Source organism: Triticum aestivum, chromosome 1A (assembly GCF_018294505.1).
Source record: "Triticum aestivum cultivar Chinese Spring chromosome 1A, IWGSC CS RefSeq v2.1, whole genome shotgun sequence".
NCBI lineage: Eukaryota > Viridiplantae > Streptophyta > Magnoliopsida > Poales > Poaceae > Triticum > Triticum aestivum.
In genome coordinates, this window is record NC_057794.1 from 373922503 (window position 1) to 373934933 (window position 12431).

The window sequence follows — 12431 nt, forward strand, 5'->3', positions numbered from 1 at the left end:
TTTGACAGGCGGACCACGATCTGAGATGTCAGATCATGGGATGTTACCGACTTGGGCGTGGGTTCGGCTCACGTCTCTCCACCCGAATGCACATATATATATGTGAGGTGTTGGCCAACCCTAGCCGCCATGAACAAATCGCATCTGCTCCATGCACACCACCCCTGTCGTTCCTTTTGTCGTTGCTGCCATCGGCAACTTCATCCCGTTCACCGCATACATGGTCGAGGGGAGAGCAGGCCTTCAAAACCCGCCTCTTCAGATCCTGTACGGGAGAGGGGCGATTAGGTTTTTGGAGAGCGACTACGCGACTGCTCGTCTCCGATCGACTACTTCCTCTATGCTGCGTCGTCTTCGTCATCACCATGTCCAGCGACACCTAGGGATGAAAATGGAGTGGAAACTTTCCGTTTTTCCGGAGATATGAAAACGGAAATGGAAATTTGCAAAATGGAAGTGGAAATGGAATTTTTTACGCGGAAACGGAAACAAAAACGCAGCAGTGTTTTCCGGTGGAACTTGCATGGAAACGGAACAGCAGTGTTTTCCGGTGGAACTTGCATGGAAACGGAACTTTCCGTTTCCGTGAATATGGAATTTCTGTTTTTACAATAGACCTATAGCTACGACCACTAAAGAGAACACAATGACACAATTAGTAGAATGGATCTAAGACCCAACTGCTACTACAACACATGTACGCAACTTGATCATATACGCAATTGTCTGGTACTACTACAACACTATGCTAAGTTGCTATTATTTTGTAGTGGTGTGAACAACTCATTAAATTTGTTTTTTTGTGTGTGTATTTCTCTACGATTCAAGGGGTTTCTGAAGTTCGGATCGATGCCTATTTTTGTTTCCATATCTGCTTTGTATTTGCTCCGTGTCCGTTTTCGGTAGTATCTGTTTCCGTATTCATTTCTGGGGTTTCTGTATTCGTTTTTGCTTCTGCAAAAAAATGTGAAAACATTTATGATAGCACTCAGTTTCGTCCGTTTCCGCTCCGTTTTCATCCCTAGCGACACCGAACGTGTCGCTGCCGAGAAGGCCGCCGCTGACCAGAAGGCGGTCGAGGAGGCCACCGCCGGCGCTGCTGCTACGGCCAACTGGACGGTATAACATGTTTATCCCGCTCTTGTTTTTTTTGTCTTAGCCATACTAGCTATTTGTATAGATATTTCTACTATATGTGTAGTACGTGCTTATTTAGATCGCAATCAGTATATCATTAATTTTGTCAATGTCATGTTCATGATTATTTTCTAAATTAAAATAATTGAAAAATTGCCTATTTACTCAGCACGAGGTGTCTTTGGGTAAACTGTATTCCATCTTTTCTTGCTGATGTTCTGCGGCATGATTGTAATTCTGGCTAAGCATCAATTAATAAGCCCGTTGATTCGAAAAAAAGGAGTGAGGTTCGGCATCAGCTAATATATCGGACCAGGCTATGATCTGATTTGTGTTTTTGTAGGTTGAAGCCCTGATCATATTGATCCCCGGTTATCAATTCATCATCATCTGAATTCTCGACAACCTTTCTGCCAGGACACCAAATTGACGCAGTTACCGCTAACTGCATGCCGACCGATGCCACATGCTCAATCCAGTAATAAGCAAACAAATACATGAACTGGACGGAACATGCATTCGGAATATAAGCACATTTGAAGCTATCACGGATGCATATGCATACGATCGAGTCCAAATGAAAAGAGGCAATCAACCCTGACGCGCCAGCTCGGAAGCACATGCACGGCCCCATCTCATCTCACACCGCTTTCCCATTGAAGGCGAGCAATCAGATTCACAATCTCCCTCTATAAATACCACTCGCCATGCACACACCCACTCACACACAGAGCAAGCGCACATCACAAGCACAAGCAGCTCGATCGCACTAGCTTTGCTGCACGACCTGCTAGCTCCGTCGCAAATGGCCATGGCACCCAGAGCGCTGCTCCTCCTGGCCGTCGGGCTCATGGTCGTGGCCTCGGCGAGCGCCCACGGCGGCTACGGGTCGTGCCCCAAGGACGGGCTGAAGGCGAAGGCGTGCGTGAGCGTGCTGGGCCTGCTCAGGGTTGTTAGACTATGTATAGCTTCTGTACCTATGTACGTATATGGTACATATTATAATACAATCATTATATATAATGAGATAAGCCACCCCTAGAGGGTTGTGCTGGTTCCCCAAAACTTATTGTCTTACATAGTATCACGCAAGGTTACGATCGCTTCCGCTTCTAAACCCTAATACCCGCACCGCCGCCGCAGCCGCCGCCGCCGCGCCACCGATCGCGCCGCCGCCATGTCGAGCGCCGCCACCACCGGTTCCACTGCTGCGGGCTTCCTCCCGGCCTCTCTTGCGGCTCTGCTCAACCTCCCGCTCGATGCCGTCTCAGTTCCGGCTCCGATCGGGACAAGGAGCATCGGCTCTGTCTTCTCCACGCCGCCGGCGCCCTCGCTTGGGCGTGACCTCGTGGTCCACACCGCGGCGCCGCCGTCCGCTGCGGACTCCGCAGGCGTCGTCCCGCCGCTCCTGCCGCAAGCGGATCACACTGCCCCACTGGCGGGGTTGGCGGCGTCTGCCCCGGCCGCGGGCCTTGCGGCGTCCGCACCGGCCGCGAGCTTTGCGGCGCCCGCCCTGGCTGCGGTCCCGCCTCCTCCCGCATCGGCTTCGGTGCCTCCGGCTGCCTCCATGGTGTTTGCACCCCAGGCAGCCTCCTCGATGGGATTGTCTTCGCCGCCGCCGTTTCACTTCGGTCATCTCATCACCATCAAGCTCTCCGCCGACAACTACATCTTCTGGCGTGCGCAGGTTCTCCCGCTCTTGGGGAGTCACTACCTGCTAGGCTACGTCGACGGATCGCTTCCCTGCCCACCCGCGCTGGTAGACAGCGTGCACGGTCCGGTCTACAATCCGGCCCATCGCGTCTGGACGGGGCAGGACCAGGCGAACCTCTCCTCCATTCAGGGGTCGCTCTCGCCGGCAGTTGCCGGCCTTGTTGTCTTCGCGAAGACGTCTCATGAGGCCTGGACCATCCTTGAGCGCACCTTTGCAGCGCAGTCCCAGGCTCGTGTCTCTGCACTCCGTCGTCAGCTTGGAGAGTGTCAGAAGTTTGACTCCACTGCCACTGAGTTCTACAACAAGGTCAAGGGCCTCGCCGACACATTGGCCTCCATTGGACAGCCCCTCACCGACTCCGAGTTCAACTCGTTTATTGTCAATGGTCTTGATGAGGAGTATGATGCCTTAGTCGAGATCATCAACGAGCGGGGCAACTCGACACCCATGCTGGCACACGAGGTTTTCTCTCGGCTCCTTCTCACTGAGCAACGGGTCGAGACTCGCCGCACCAGGGGCACTGGCTCCCTCTCGGCCAACGCCACCACCAAGGGTGGCCGCTCTTCTTCATCACCCCGGTCTCCCTTGGGGCTGCCACCGTCGCCCGCCTCGGCCCCCCCACCTACTGCGACCTTACCGGGGGCTGGCGGTCCACGTGTGTGTCAGCTTTGTGGCCGCGATGGGCACTGGGCCTCCAAGTGTCATAAGCGCTTCCAGCGAAGCTTCTTTGGTCTTGGCAATGACGGCAAAGATACACGCAGCAATGCCCGTCAGGTCGCCATGGCTGATCGTCCCGCGCCGCAGAAGCAACAGGGACACATTCAGTCCTACTCCATCGATCCACACTGGTACATGGACTCTGGGGCGACAGAGCATCTAACCAGCGAGATGGGGAAGCTTTACACTCGTGAACCCTATCATGGCTCCGACAAGATCCACACCGCCAATGGAGCAGGTATGCACATCTCTCATATTGGTCAAGCATCTCTTCTCACTAGACATGCCAATAGGAGTCTTCAGCTTCGCAATGTTCTTCGAGTTCCATCTGTGACCCGTAATCTTCTTTCAGTTCCTAAACTCACACGTGATAATAATGTGCTTTGTGAATTTCACCCTTTTGATCTTTTTATTAAGGATCGGGGCACGAGGGACATTCTTCTTAGTGGGCGGTTGTGCCAGGGCCTCTACCGTCTGGAGCATCCTGGTGTCGCTCGTGTTTTCAGTGGAGTTCGGGTCTCTCCGTCACAGTGGCATGCTCGTCTTGGTCACCCGGCCACACCTATTGTCCGTCATATTTTGCGTCGTCATGAGCTTCCTAGTTTGTCTAGTCATAAAGATGTAGTAGTGTGTGATGCTTGTCAGCAGGGGAAGAGTCATCAACTTCCTTTTTCGGAGTCCAGTCGTGAGGTGAAACATCCTTTAGAACTTGTGTTTTCAGATGTATGAGGTCCTGCTCAGACTTCTGTCAGTGGTCATAATTACTATATCAGTTTCGTTGATGCTTATAGTCGCTTTACCTGGCTTTACCTTATTAAACGCAAATCTGATGTGTTTGATATTTTTGTTCAGTTTCAAAAACATGTTGAACGTCTTCTCAAGCACAAAATTGTTCATGTCCAGTCAGACTGGGGGGGCGAGTATCGCAACCTCAACTCTTTCTTTCAGTCGCTTGGGATAGCTCATTGTTTAGCATGTCCACATACACATCAGCAGAATGGTTCAGTCGAACGTAAGCATCGTCATATTGTTGAAGCTGGTCTTACTCTTTTGGCCCATGCATCTGTTCCGTTTCGGTTTTGGAGTGATGCTTTCACCACTGCATGCTTTCTCATCAACCGTACTCCTACTCGTGTTTTAAACATGAAGACTCCCACTGAGGTTCTCCTTAATGAACAACCTGATTATACCTTTCTCAAGGTATTTGGGTGTGCTTGCTGGCCGCATCTTCGTCCATATAACAAGCGCAAGCTTGAGTTTCGTTCTAAGAAGTGTGTTTTTCTTGGCTATAGCTCTCTTCATAAAGGTTACAAATGTCTTCATGTTCCCACTAATCGTGTCTATATATCTCGGGACGTCGTGTTTGATGAGCATGTTTTTCCCTTTGCCAACCTTCCTGTGTCCACTGTCGAACCACCATCCCTGCATTCATCCTCTGTTGCTTCTGACCAATTTGATGATGTTGCATACTCTCCTTTGCTGTTACCTAACCATGGTGCAGGAACCGGACGTGGAGCTCGTTTGGAGCTGTTGGAGGATTCACCATCATCATCGTCGTCTTCTGGTGGGCACGTCCATCGCCCTATGTTGCATGGCATCGATTCGCGTGCCCATGCATGGTCACCCGACGAGCCCGTCGCGCCGAGCATCTCCACTGCTCGGTCCGTTTCGCCAGCGGCCGCCGAGTCGCCCGCGGCTCGGCCCGTCACGCCGTCTTCACCTGCGGCTCGGCCCGTCACGCCGTCTTCGCCCGCGGCTCGGGTCCTCACGTCGCCTTCATCAGCGGATCGGCCCGCGACACCGGCCGCGCCACGGCCCACTATGCCGAGCTCGCCATCGGCCCGGTCTGTGATGCCGGAGTCGCCAGCTGCTTCGTCTGCTCTGCCGGTTTCGCCGGTGGGTCGGCCTTCTTCGTCAACCGAGTCCGAGGCTACCGTGACTGGCTCCTCGTCACCGGCTGACTCGTCAACGTCGCCGTCCTCCAGCCCGTCGCAGGCTGCTCCGTCGACCTCGGTGGTTCCTGTGTCCCGACCACATACACGCAGTCGCAGTGGCATTTTCAAACCTAAGGAACGTAAGGATGGTACGGTTGCTTGGTTGGCTGCTTGTTTGGCTGCTGCTGTTGCGGATCCATCTTCTGAGCCTCGCTCATATCAGGCTGCCCTGCGCATTCCACATTGGCGAGAGGCTATGGAGCAGGAGTTTCATGCTCTTCTTCGTAACAAGACATGGACTCTCATTCCTCCACCACCACGGGTAAATGTTATTGACTCAAAATGGGTATTCAAAGTGAAGAAGCATTCGGATGGATCTATTGAGCGTTACAAAGCGCGACTTGTTGCTCGCGGTTTTCGGCAGCGTCATGGTCTTGACTATGAGGACACCTTCAGTCCTGTCGTCAAGCCTACCACTATTCGGCTTCTTCTCTCCATTGTTGTTTCTCGTGGTTGGTCACTTCGTCAACTTGATGTGCAGAATGCTTTTCTACATGGATTTTTGGAGGAAGAGGTTTATATGAAACAGCCGCCTGGTTTCTCTGATCCTGATCGTCCTGACTATATCTGTCGTCTTTCCAAAGCACTATATGGTTTGAAGCAAGCTCCTCGTGCCTGGCATGCCCGCCTTGCCTCTGCCCTTCGTGCTCATGGGTTTGTGCCGTCTACTGCTGACACTTCGTTATTTCTTCTACAGAAGCCAGAAGTCACTATGTATCTTTTGGTATATGTCGATGATATTATCCTTGTCAGCTCTTCTCAGTATGCTGCTGATGCTCTTGTCTGCTCTCTTGGTGCTGATTTTGCGGTCAAAGATCTTGGGAAGCTTCACTACTTTCTTGGATTTGAGGTCACTTCTCGTGCTACTGGTCTTGTCCTTACGCAGAAGAAGTACTCCTTGGAGTTGTTACAGAGAGCTGGCATGCTGAAGTGCAAACCGACCACCACACCCATGTCGTCTACCGACAAGATAACAGCTGTTGATGGTGAGCTTTTGTCTCCTGCGGATGCCACATAGTACAGGAGCATTGTTGGTGGACTTCAGTACTTGACGATCACGAGACCATATATCTCTTATGCTGTTAACAGGGTTTGTCAGTATTTGCAGGCTCCCAGAGATACTCATTGGGCTGCTGTTAAACGCATTCTTCGTTATGTTCAGTTCACCCTGACATTTGGTATGCATATTCGGCCGACTTCCTCTCGGGTCCTTTCGGCCTTCTCTGATGCAGATTGGGCTGGTAGCCCAGATGACAGGCGATCCGCGGGGGGTTATGCAGTATTCTTTGGCTCTAATTTGATCGCCTGGAGTGCTCGGAAACAGGCTACTGTGTCACGTAGCAGTACTGAAGCTGAGTACAAGGCTGTGGCTAATGCTACTGCAGAGATCATTTGGGTGCAGTCTTTGCTTCAGGAGTTGGGTTTGTCTCAACCACAGCCTCCTATTCTTTGGTGTGATAACATCGGTGCTACATACCTTTCTGCAAATCCAGTATTTCATGCCCGAATAAAACACATTGAAGTTGACTATCACTTTGTACGGGAACGTGTATCACAGAAGCAACTCCAGATCAAGTTTATCTCATCTAAGGATCAACTTGCAGACATCTTCACTAAGCCTTTACCGCTGCCACAGTTTGAGGCTTGTAGGCGCAATCTTACCCTTCTCAGTTCTTTAGAAACTAGCTAAGATTGAGGGAGGGTGTTAGACTATGTATAGCTTCTGTACCTATGTACGTATATGGTACATATTATAACACAACCATTATATATAATGAGATAAGCCACCCCTAGAGGGTTGTGCTGGTTCCCCAAAACTTATTGTCTTACAAGGGTCAATGTCAACGAGCCGCGCGACGAGCACTGCTGCTCGCTCCTCGACGGGCTCGTCGGTCTGGACGCGGCGCTCTGCCTCTGCACGAATCTCCATGTCAACTTGCTCGACCACAACCTCGACCTCCCCGTCGACCTACGCCTCATTCTCAACAACTGCGGCAAGGTCTGCCCCACCGATTTTCAGTGCCCACACCACTAGATCGAGTATCTTGATGTTGTCATGCCTGGATTTTTGAGCCCTGTTTGTTTATTTGTTGGTACAATGTTGTATTCTTTTGTTTCCCATGATTATTTTGGTTGAATGTTCATCGAATAAAATCAAAAGGTTATTCGTTTCGTGAAGTCGGGCTTTTGGCACTTTGATATCGCCATTGTTAATTACCTGACCAATACTCATGCGCGCGTCAACTAAATGAACGGCCCAACCTGAAAAGTGAAACGGAATTACTGTACACACAACAGTTGCTGGCCGAACTCTGGATGATTGAAGAATCGAATGGTGCTGTTCACCTTTGCTCTACGCATCGATGGCTTGATGTGCTGCATCATCTGAAGATCATTCAGAACCCGTCGGCTGTGTAGCAGTGCTCAAAGTTAAAACATTATGGACCAGCAAAAGGATATTATATTCGTATCTGGATAATACTCTAATGTTTCTAAGCAACATGAGATCTTGGACTGTTCTACAAGGGTATACGGTGGGATATATAAATGCATAAAAGCTTGGCCCTTGCGGACTTTTCTTGGGAAAAAGAAGATATGTTAATGCGGAGGAAATTGCACAAATCATCAACTGTTGAGGTAAACCTTGCATAAAACATCGTACCATGCAGGTTTGTTGCAAAAAACACACCATCTATTAGTATAATCTGTTGCAGCTAGCTCTAATCCACTGTTTAATTCCGTTGACATGATTCGGTGGGTGAGTCCCGCTTGTAAGTGTACGTGTGGCAAAAAAAGGCCACACCGGTCAGCTTACTAAAGCGGCCAATGTCACCCAAATCAGTGGTCAAAATTAACCAAAAATAATTAGATCAGTACTAGTTACATATATGACTTATTGGATTTCTTTGCGTTTTCTTGAAAACATGGAACTTTGAATAATTTCATTGTATGAACCAACTAAACTACCAAATCCTCTCAAACATGTGACCTCCTTAAGGTAAAAAATATATTCTAATACCGGCATACGTATATAATTTACTATGTTTTTTTAGATTTTTGTATAACATTGAATTTTGATACAAAAATTTGAATGGTGGTCAGCTGATGTGGTCAGCGGAGGAAAACCCAACTACATGTGTGGAAACATAAACACCAAATTGATCCCTAGTCATGCCTCTGCAACTAGCTCATGTATTGATGATGATCTTGCTCTCCTGATCATGAGCATTGTTATAGTAACAAAGCTGTTATCAATAATGAGAACATATTGTTATCAAAACAATGGTGTTGGATAGACCTAACTTATGAATTACTAAGAGATCGTATTGTTATTATGTTGTCGGTATTTTCATATAAAGTGTTAACGTTTACTTAGTTCCTTAGACCATGAGAATATTGCAAGACAACATACCAAGTAGTTACTTTGGGGTTACCGAACGTCACTCTGTAACTGGGTGACGATAAAAGTATCTTACGGGTATACCGAAAACATATGTCTCAGTATCGATTGTTCAAGACTGAGATTTGCTCCTCTGGTGATGGAGAGATACTCTTTGGACCCACTCGGTGTTACGGTCATTATTGTCTGGCCAGACACATGATATGTACATCACAGGGATACCAAAATACGGATACGAGTAAAGAGAACAAAAACTGATCGCGAGGATAACATGTATAGTGATCAAGGAGTTGATCACGGGGATATATAACGATAATATCTAGCCTCGGGTTTTGTAACATATCGCGAAGCAAAGAGAATGGTATTCGGGAATTAAATGTTCACTTGAGATATTCGTGAAAGTTAACAATGGTGTCCAAATCTTGCTGTTAACTATTGACCGGGAAGTGTTCCTGGTCATGTCCACTTATTTTCAAACGTGTAGGGTCACACACTTAATGACTACTACCTCTGTAACTAAATACAGAATGTTTTTGTAGTTGAGGAAAATCGTCTTATATTTAGTTACAGAGGTAGTAGTAATTATAATAAACTAGAGGAATGGGAGAATGTGTGTCAAAAGTATTTCAAATGTATCCAGAAGTGTTCTAGATGGCCCCGAAAGGGTTTTAGGGAAGTTTTCGGAAGGTTCCAAAAGAGTCTAGAAAACTCTGGAACAATTTTTAGGAAAGAAGTCCCTCTTGGACCAACCCAAGAGGGCAGCCTGTAGTTGGCCAAACAAGGCCAAAGTGGGGCGCCCCAAAAGAAGGAAAGGGAGGAGGTCAAATTCTCTTTGGGGGAAATTCTACTTGGGGATAACCCTAATTTGCCTCCTTCCTTTCCTCTTCATGGGGGGGGGGGCTTGGGACACACAAAATCCTAAGGGGTCTCTCTCATATAGGTATGCTCAACCACTGTCTAATTGGTCTATTGGGTTAGAATTCTAGTTAGACAGGCTCTACTTCCGGTCTAATAGAATTAGACTACTGATTAGATGGAATGTTGCTAGGCATGTCTCTCTAGTTTTCTCAGAACTCTTCTTCACGAATATCGCGGTGCTGTCAGATTAATTACTACTTTGGAACACGTGGCTACATAAGAGGCGTCATGTACTTCGACTCTTGATCGGCGAATCGTCTTTGAGAAATTCTCGCGGCTGGGAGGTATAACCCAGCTGTAGAAACTGTCGTGCTTCACCGACTAACTACACTCATTTAGGTACTCTACTCGTTTGTGAGACATCGTTACCCACCATCTTCATAGTGTTCCTAGGTGCAATCGTGTAGCATAATTTGTTTGTTTCATAACACGTTCCCCTACACGGCACAGGGGGAGGCCAAAATTATCATGAGAAGTGGCGCTGATCGAGTATATTTTTGGGTCGGGAGGGGCGGCACTTAAAAATTTACTCCTCTAATGCCGATAAGTGATCAGCTAGGTGCGGTTTAGCCACTTGAAATGAAAAGTTTACTCGTCTAAAGCGTCTTAGAGGATCGACTAGAGATGCTCTAAGTTCCCAACTAAACATCCACTACACAGTCACACTGGTTCTAATGGCGATCCTCAAGGCCCAGTACCTGTTGCCGATTTTCGTGCCCTTGTCCACACCCTTCTCCGCTCTCTCTGCTCTAGGCGATGTCATGTCCTTGTCCATTGGGCTTGCAAACTTGAGCTTGAAACATAATAGGTAAACCGGATTTTGTTTAGCCTTGTATATGTTTTGAGATTTTGCTTCTCAACATCTTTATTATTCAGTATAGGTTCCTACCAAATTAATAAGATTGATGTAACCCCAACAATTGTTGTTGTGGAGTTTGTGCTTTTTCATAAGAAGGTCTCCTTTTTTGTTTACCAACCATGTTAAACAAGAAAAATAGATACTACTCAACGGCCAATGTGTATTCCACGCAATTCATGGGAACTATGTGCTCTCTGATGGACCACGCAATTTGGAAGGCATGGGCACCGCCGAGAGTCAAATTTTCACCTGGTTGGCCATCTAAGGTAGGCTTTGGATCGCCAACCGATTTTTTAGCGACGAGGTTGGACAAATTGTTGTATTTTCCTAATTGCAAGAGAGAGCAAGAATCCGGGATGCACTTTCTCTTCAAGTGTCGTTCCACAATACGTCTTTGGAACTTGCCCAATGAGTGGCTACACCTTTAAAAAAACTGACACTTCCACTTGGAACCTTCAGTCCTCCATCAAAGATTGGTGGGTTAACCTCTATGGAAAGAATGTCCTGGACCACAAGGCTTTGGCATCTCTCACGATGCTCATTAATTGGATCATTTAGAATGAAAGAAATGCCTGATTTTTTTGACATAAGAGCAAGCCGCCACCTATCTCGTTTAACGCCATCAAGGACGAGATCAAGCATTGGGCCACCCCAGAAGAGTAGTTTCTCCATGTAACATGGGTGCCTTGGTGAAGGAAATATGCCCTAGAGGAAATAATAAAGTTGTTATTTATATTTCCTTATATCATGATAAATGTTTATTACTCATGCTAGAATTGTATTAACCGGAAACTTAGTACATGTGTGAATTCATAGACAAACGGAGTGTCCCTAGTATGCCTCTACTTGACTAGCTCGTTAATCAAAGATGATTAATTTTCCTAACCATAGACATGTGTTGTCATTTGATGAACGGGATCACATCATTAGATAATGATGTGATGGACATGACCCATCCATTAGCTTAGTATAAATGATCATTTAGTTTTATTGCTATTGCTTTCATCATGACTTATACATGTTCTCTGACTATGAGATTATGCAACTCCCGAATACCGGAGGAACACCTTCTGTGCTATCAAACGTCACAACGTAACTGGGGGATTATAAAGATGCTCTATATGTGTCTCCGATGGTGTTTGTTGAATTGGCATAGATCGAGATTAGGATTTGTCACTCCGTGTATCGGAGACGTATCTCTGGGCCCTCTCGGTAATGCTCATCACTATAAGCCTTGCAAGCAATGTGACTAATGAGTTAGTTGCGGGATGATGCATTACGGAACGAGTAAAGAGACTTGTCGGTGACGAGATTGAACTAGCTATGATGATACCGACGACCGAATCTCGGGCAAGTAACATACCGATGACAAAGGGAACAACGTATGTTGTTATGCGGTTTGACCGATAAAGATCTTCGTAGAATATGTAGGAGCCAATATGAGCATCCAGGTTCCGCTATTGGTTATTGACCGGAGATGTGTCTCGGTCATGTCTACATAGTTCTCGAACCCATAGGGTCCGCACGCTTAACGTTCGATGACGATTTGTATTATGAGTTATGTGATTTGATGACCGAAGTTTCTTCGGAGTCCCGGATGAGATCACGGACCTGACGAGGAGTCTCGAAATGGTTGAGAGGTAAAGATTCATATATTGGAAGGCTATATTCGGACATCGGAAAGGTTCCGAG

At 47.5% G+C, this 12431-nt stretch overlaps 1 protein-coding gene across 1 annotated transcript; it reads left to right on the forward strand.

Moving 5' to 3' along the window:
- The first annotated feature begins 1887 nt into the window (after positions 1–1887).
- Positions 1888–7597, forward strand: LOC123133020 (cortical cell-delineating protein). Its single transcript, XM_044552599.1, has 2 exons — positions 1888–2082; positions 7393–7597. The coding sequence occupies exons 1-2, from the start codon at positions 1943–1945 to the stop codon at positions 7595–7597; spliced, it is 345 nt and encodes a 114-aa protein (XP_044408534.1). The 5' UTR covers positions 1888–1942.
- The last annotated feature ends 4834 nt before the right edge of the window (positions 7598–12431 follow it).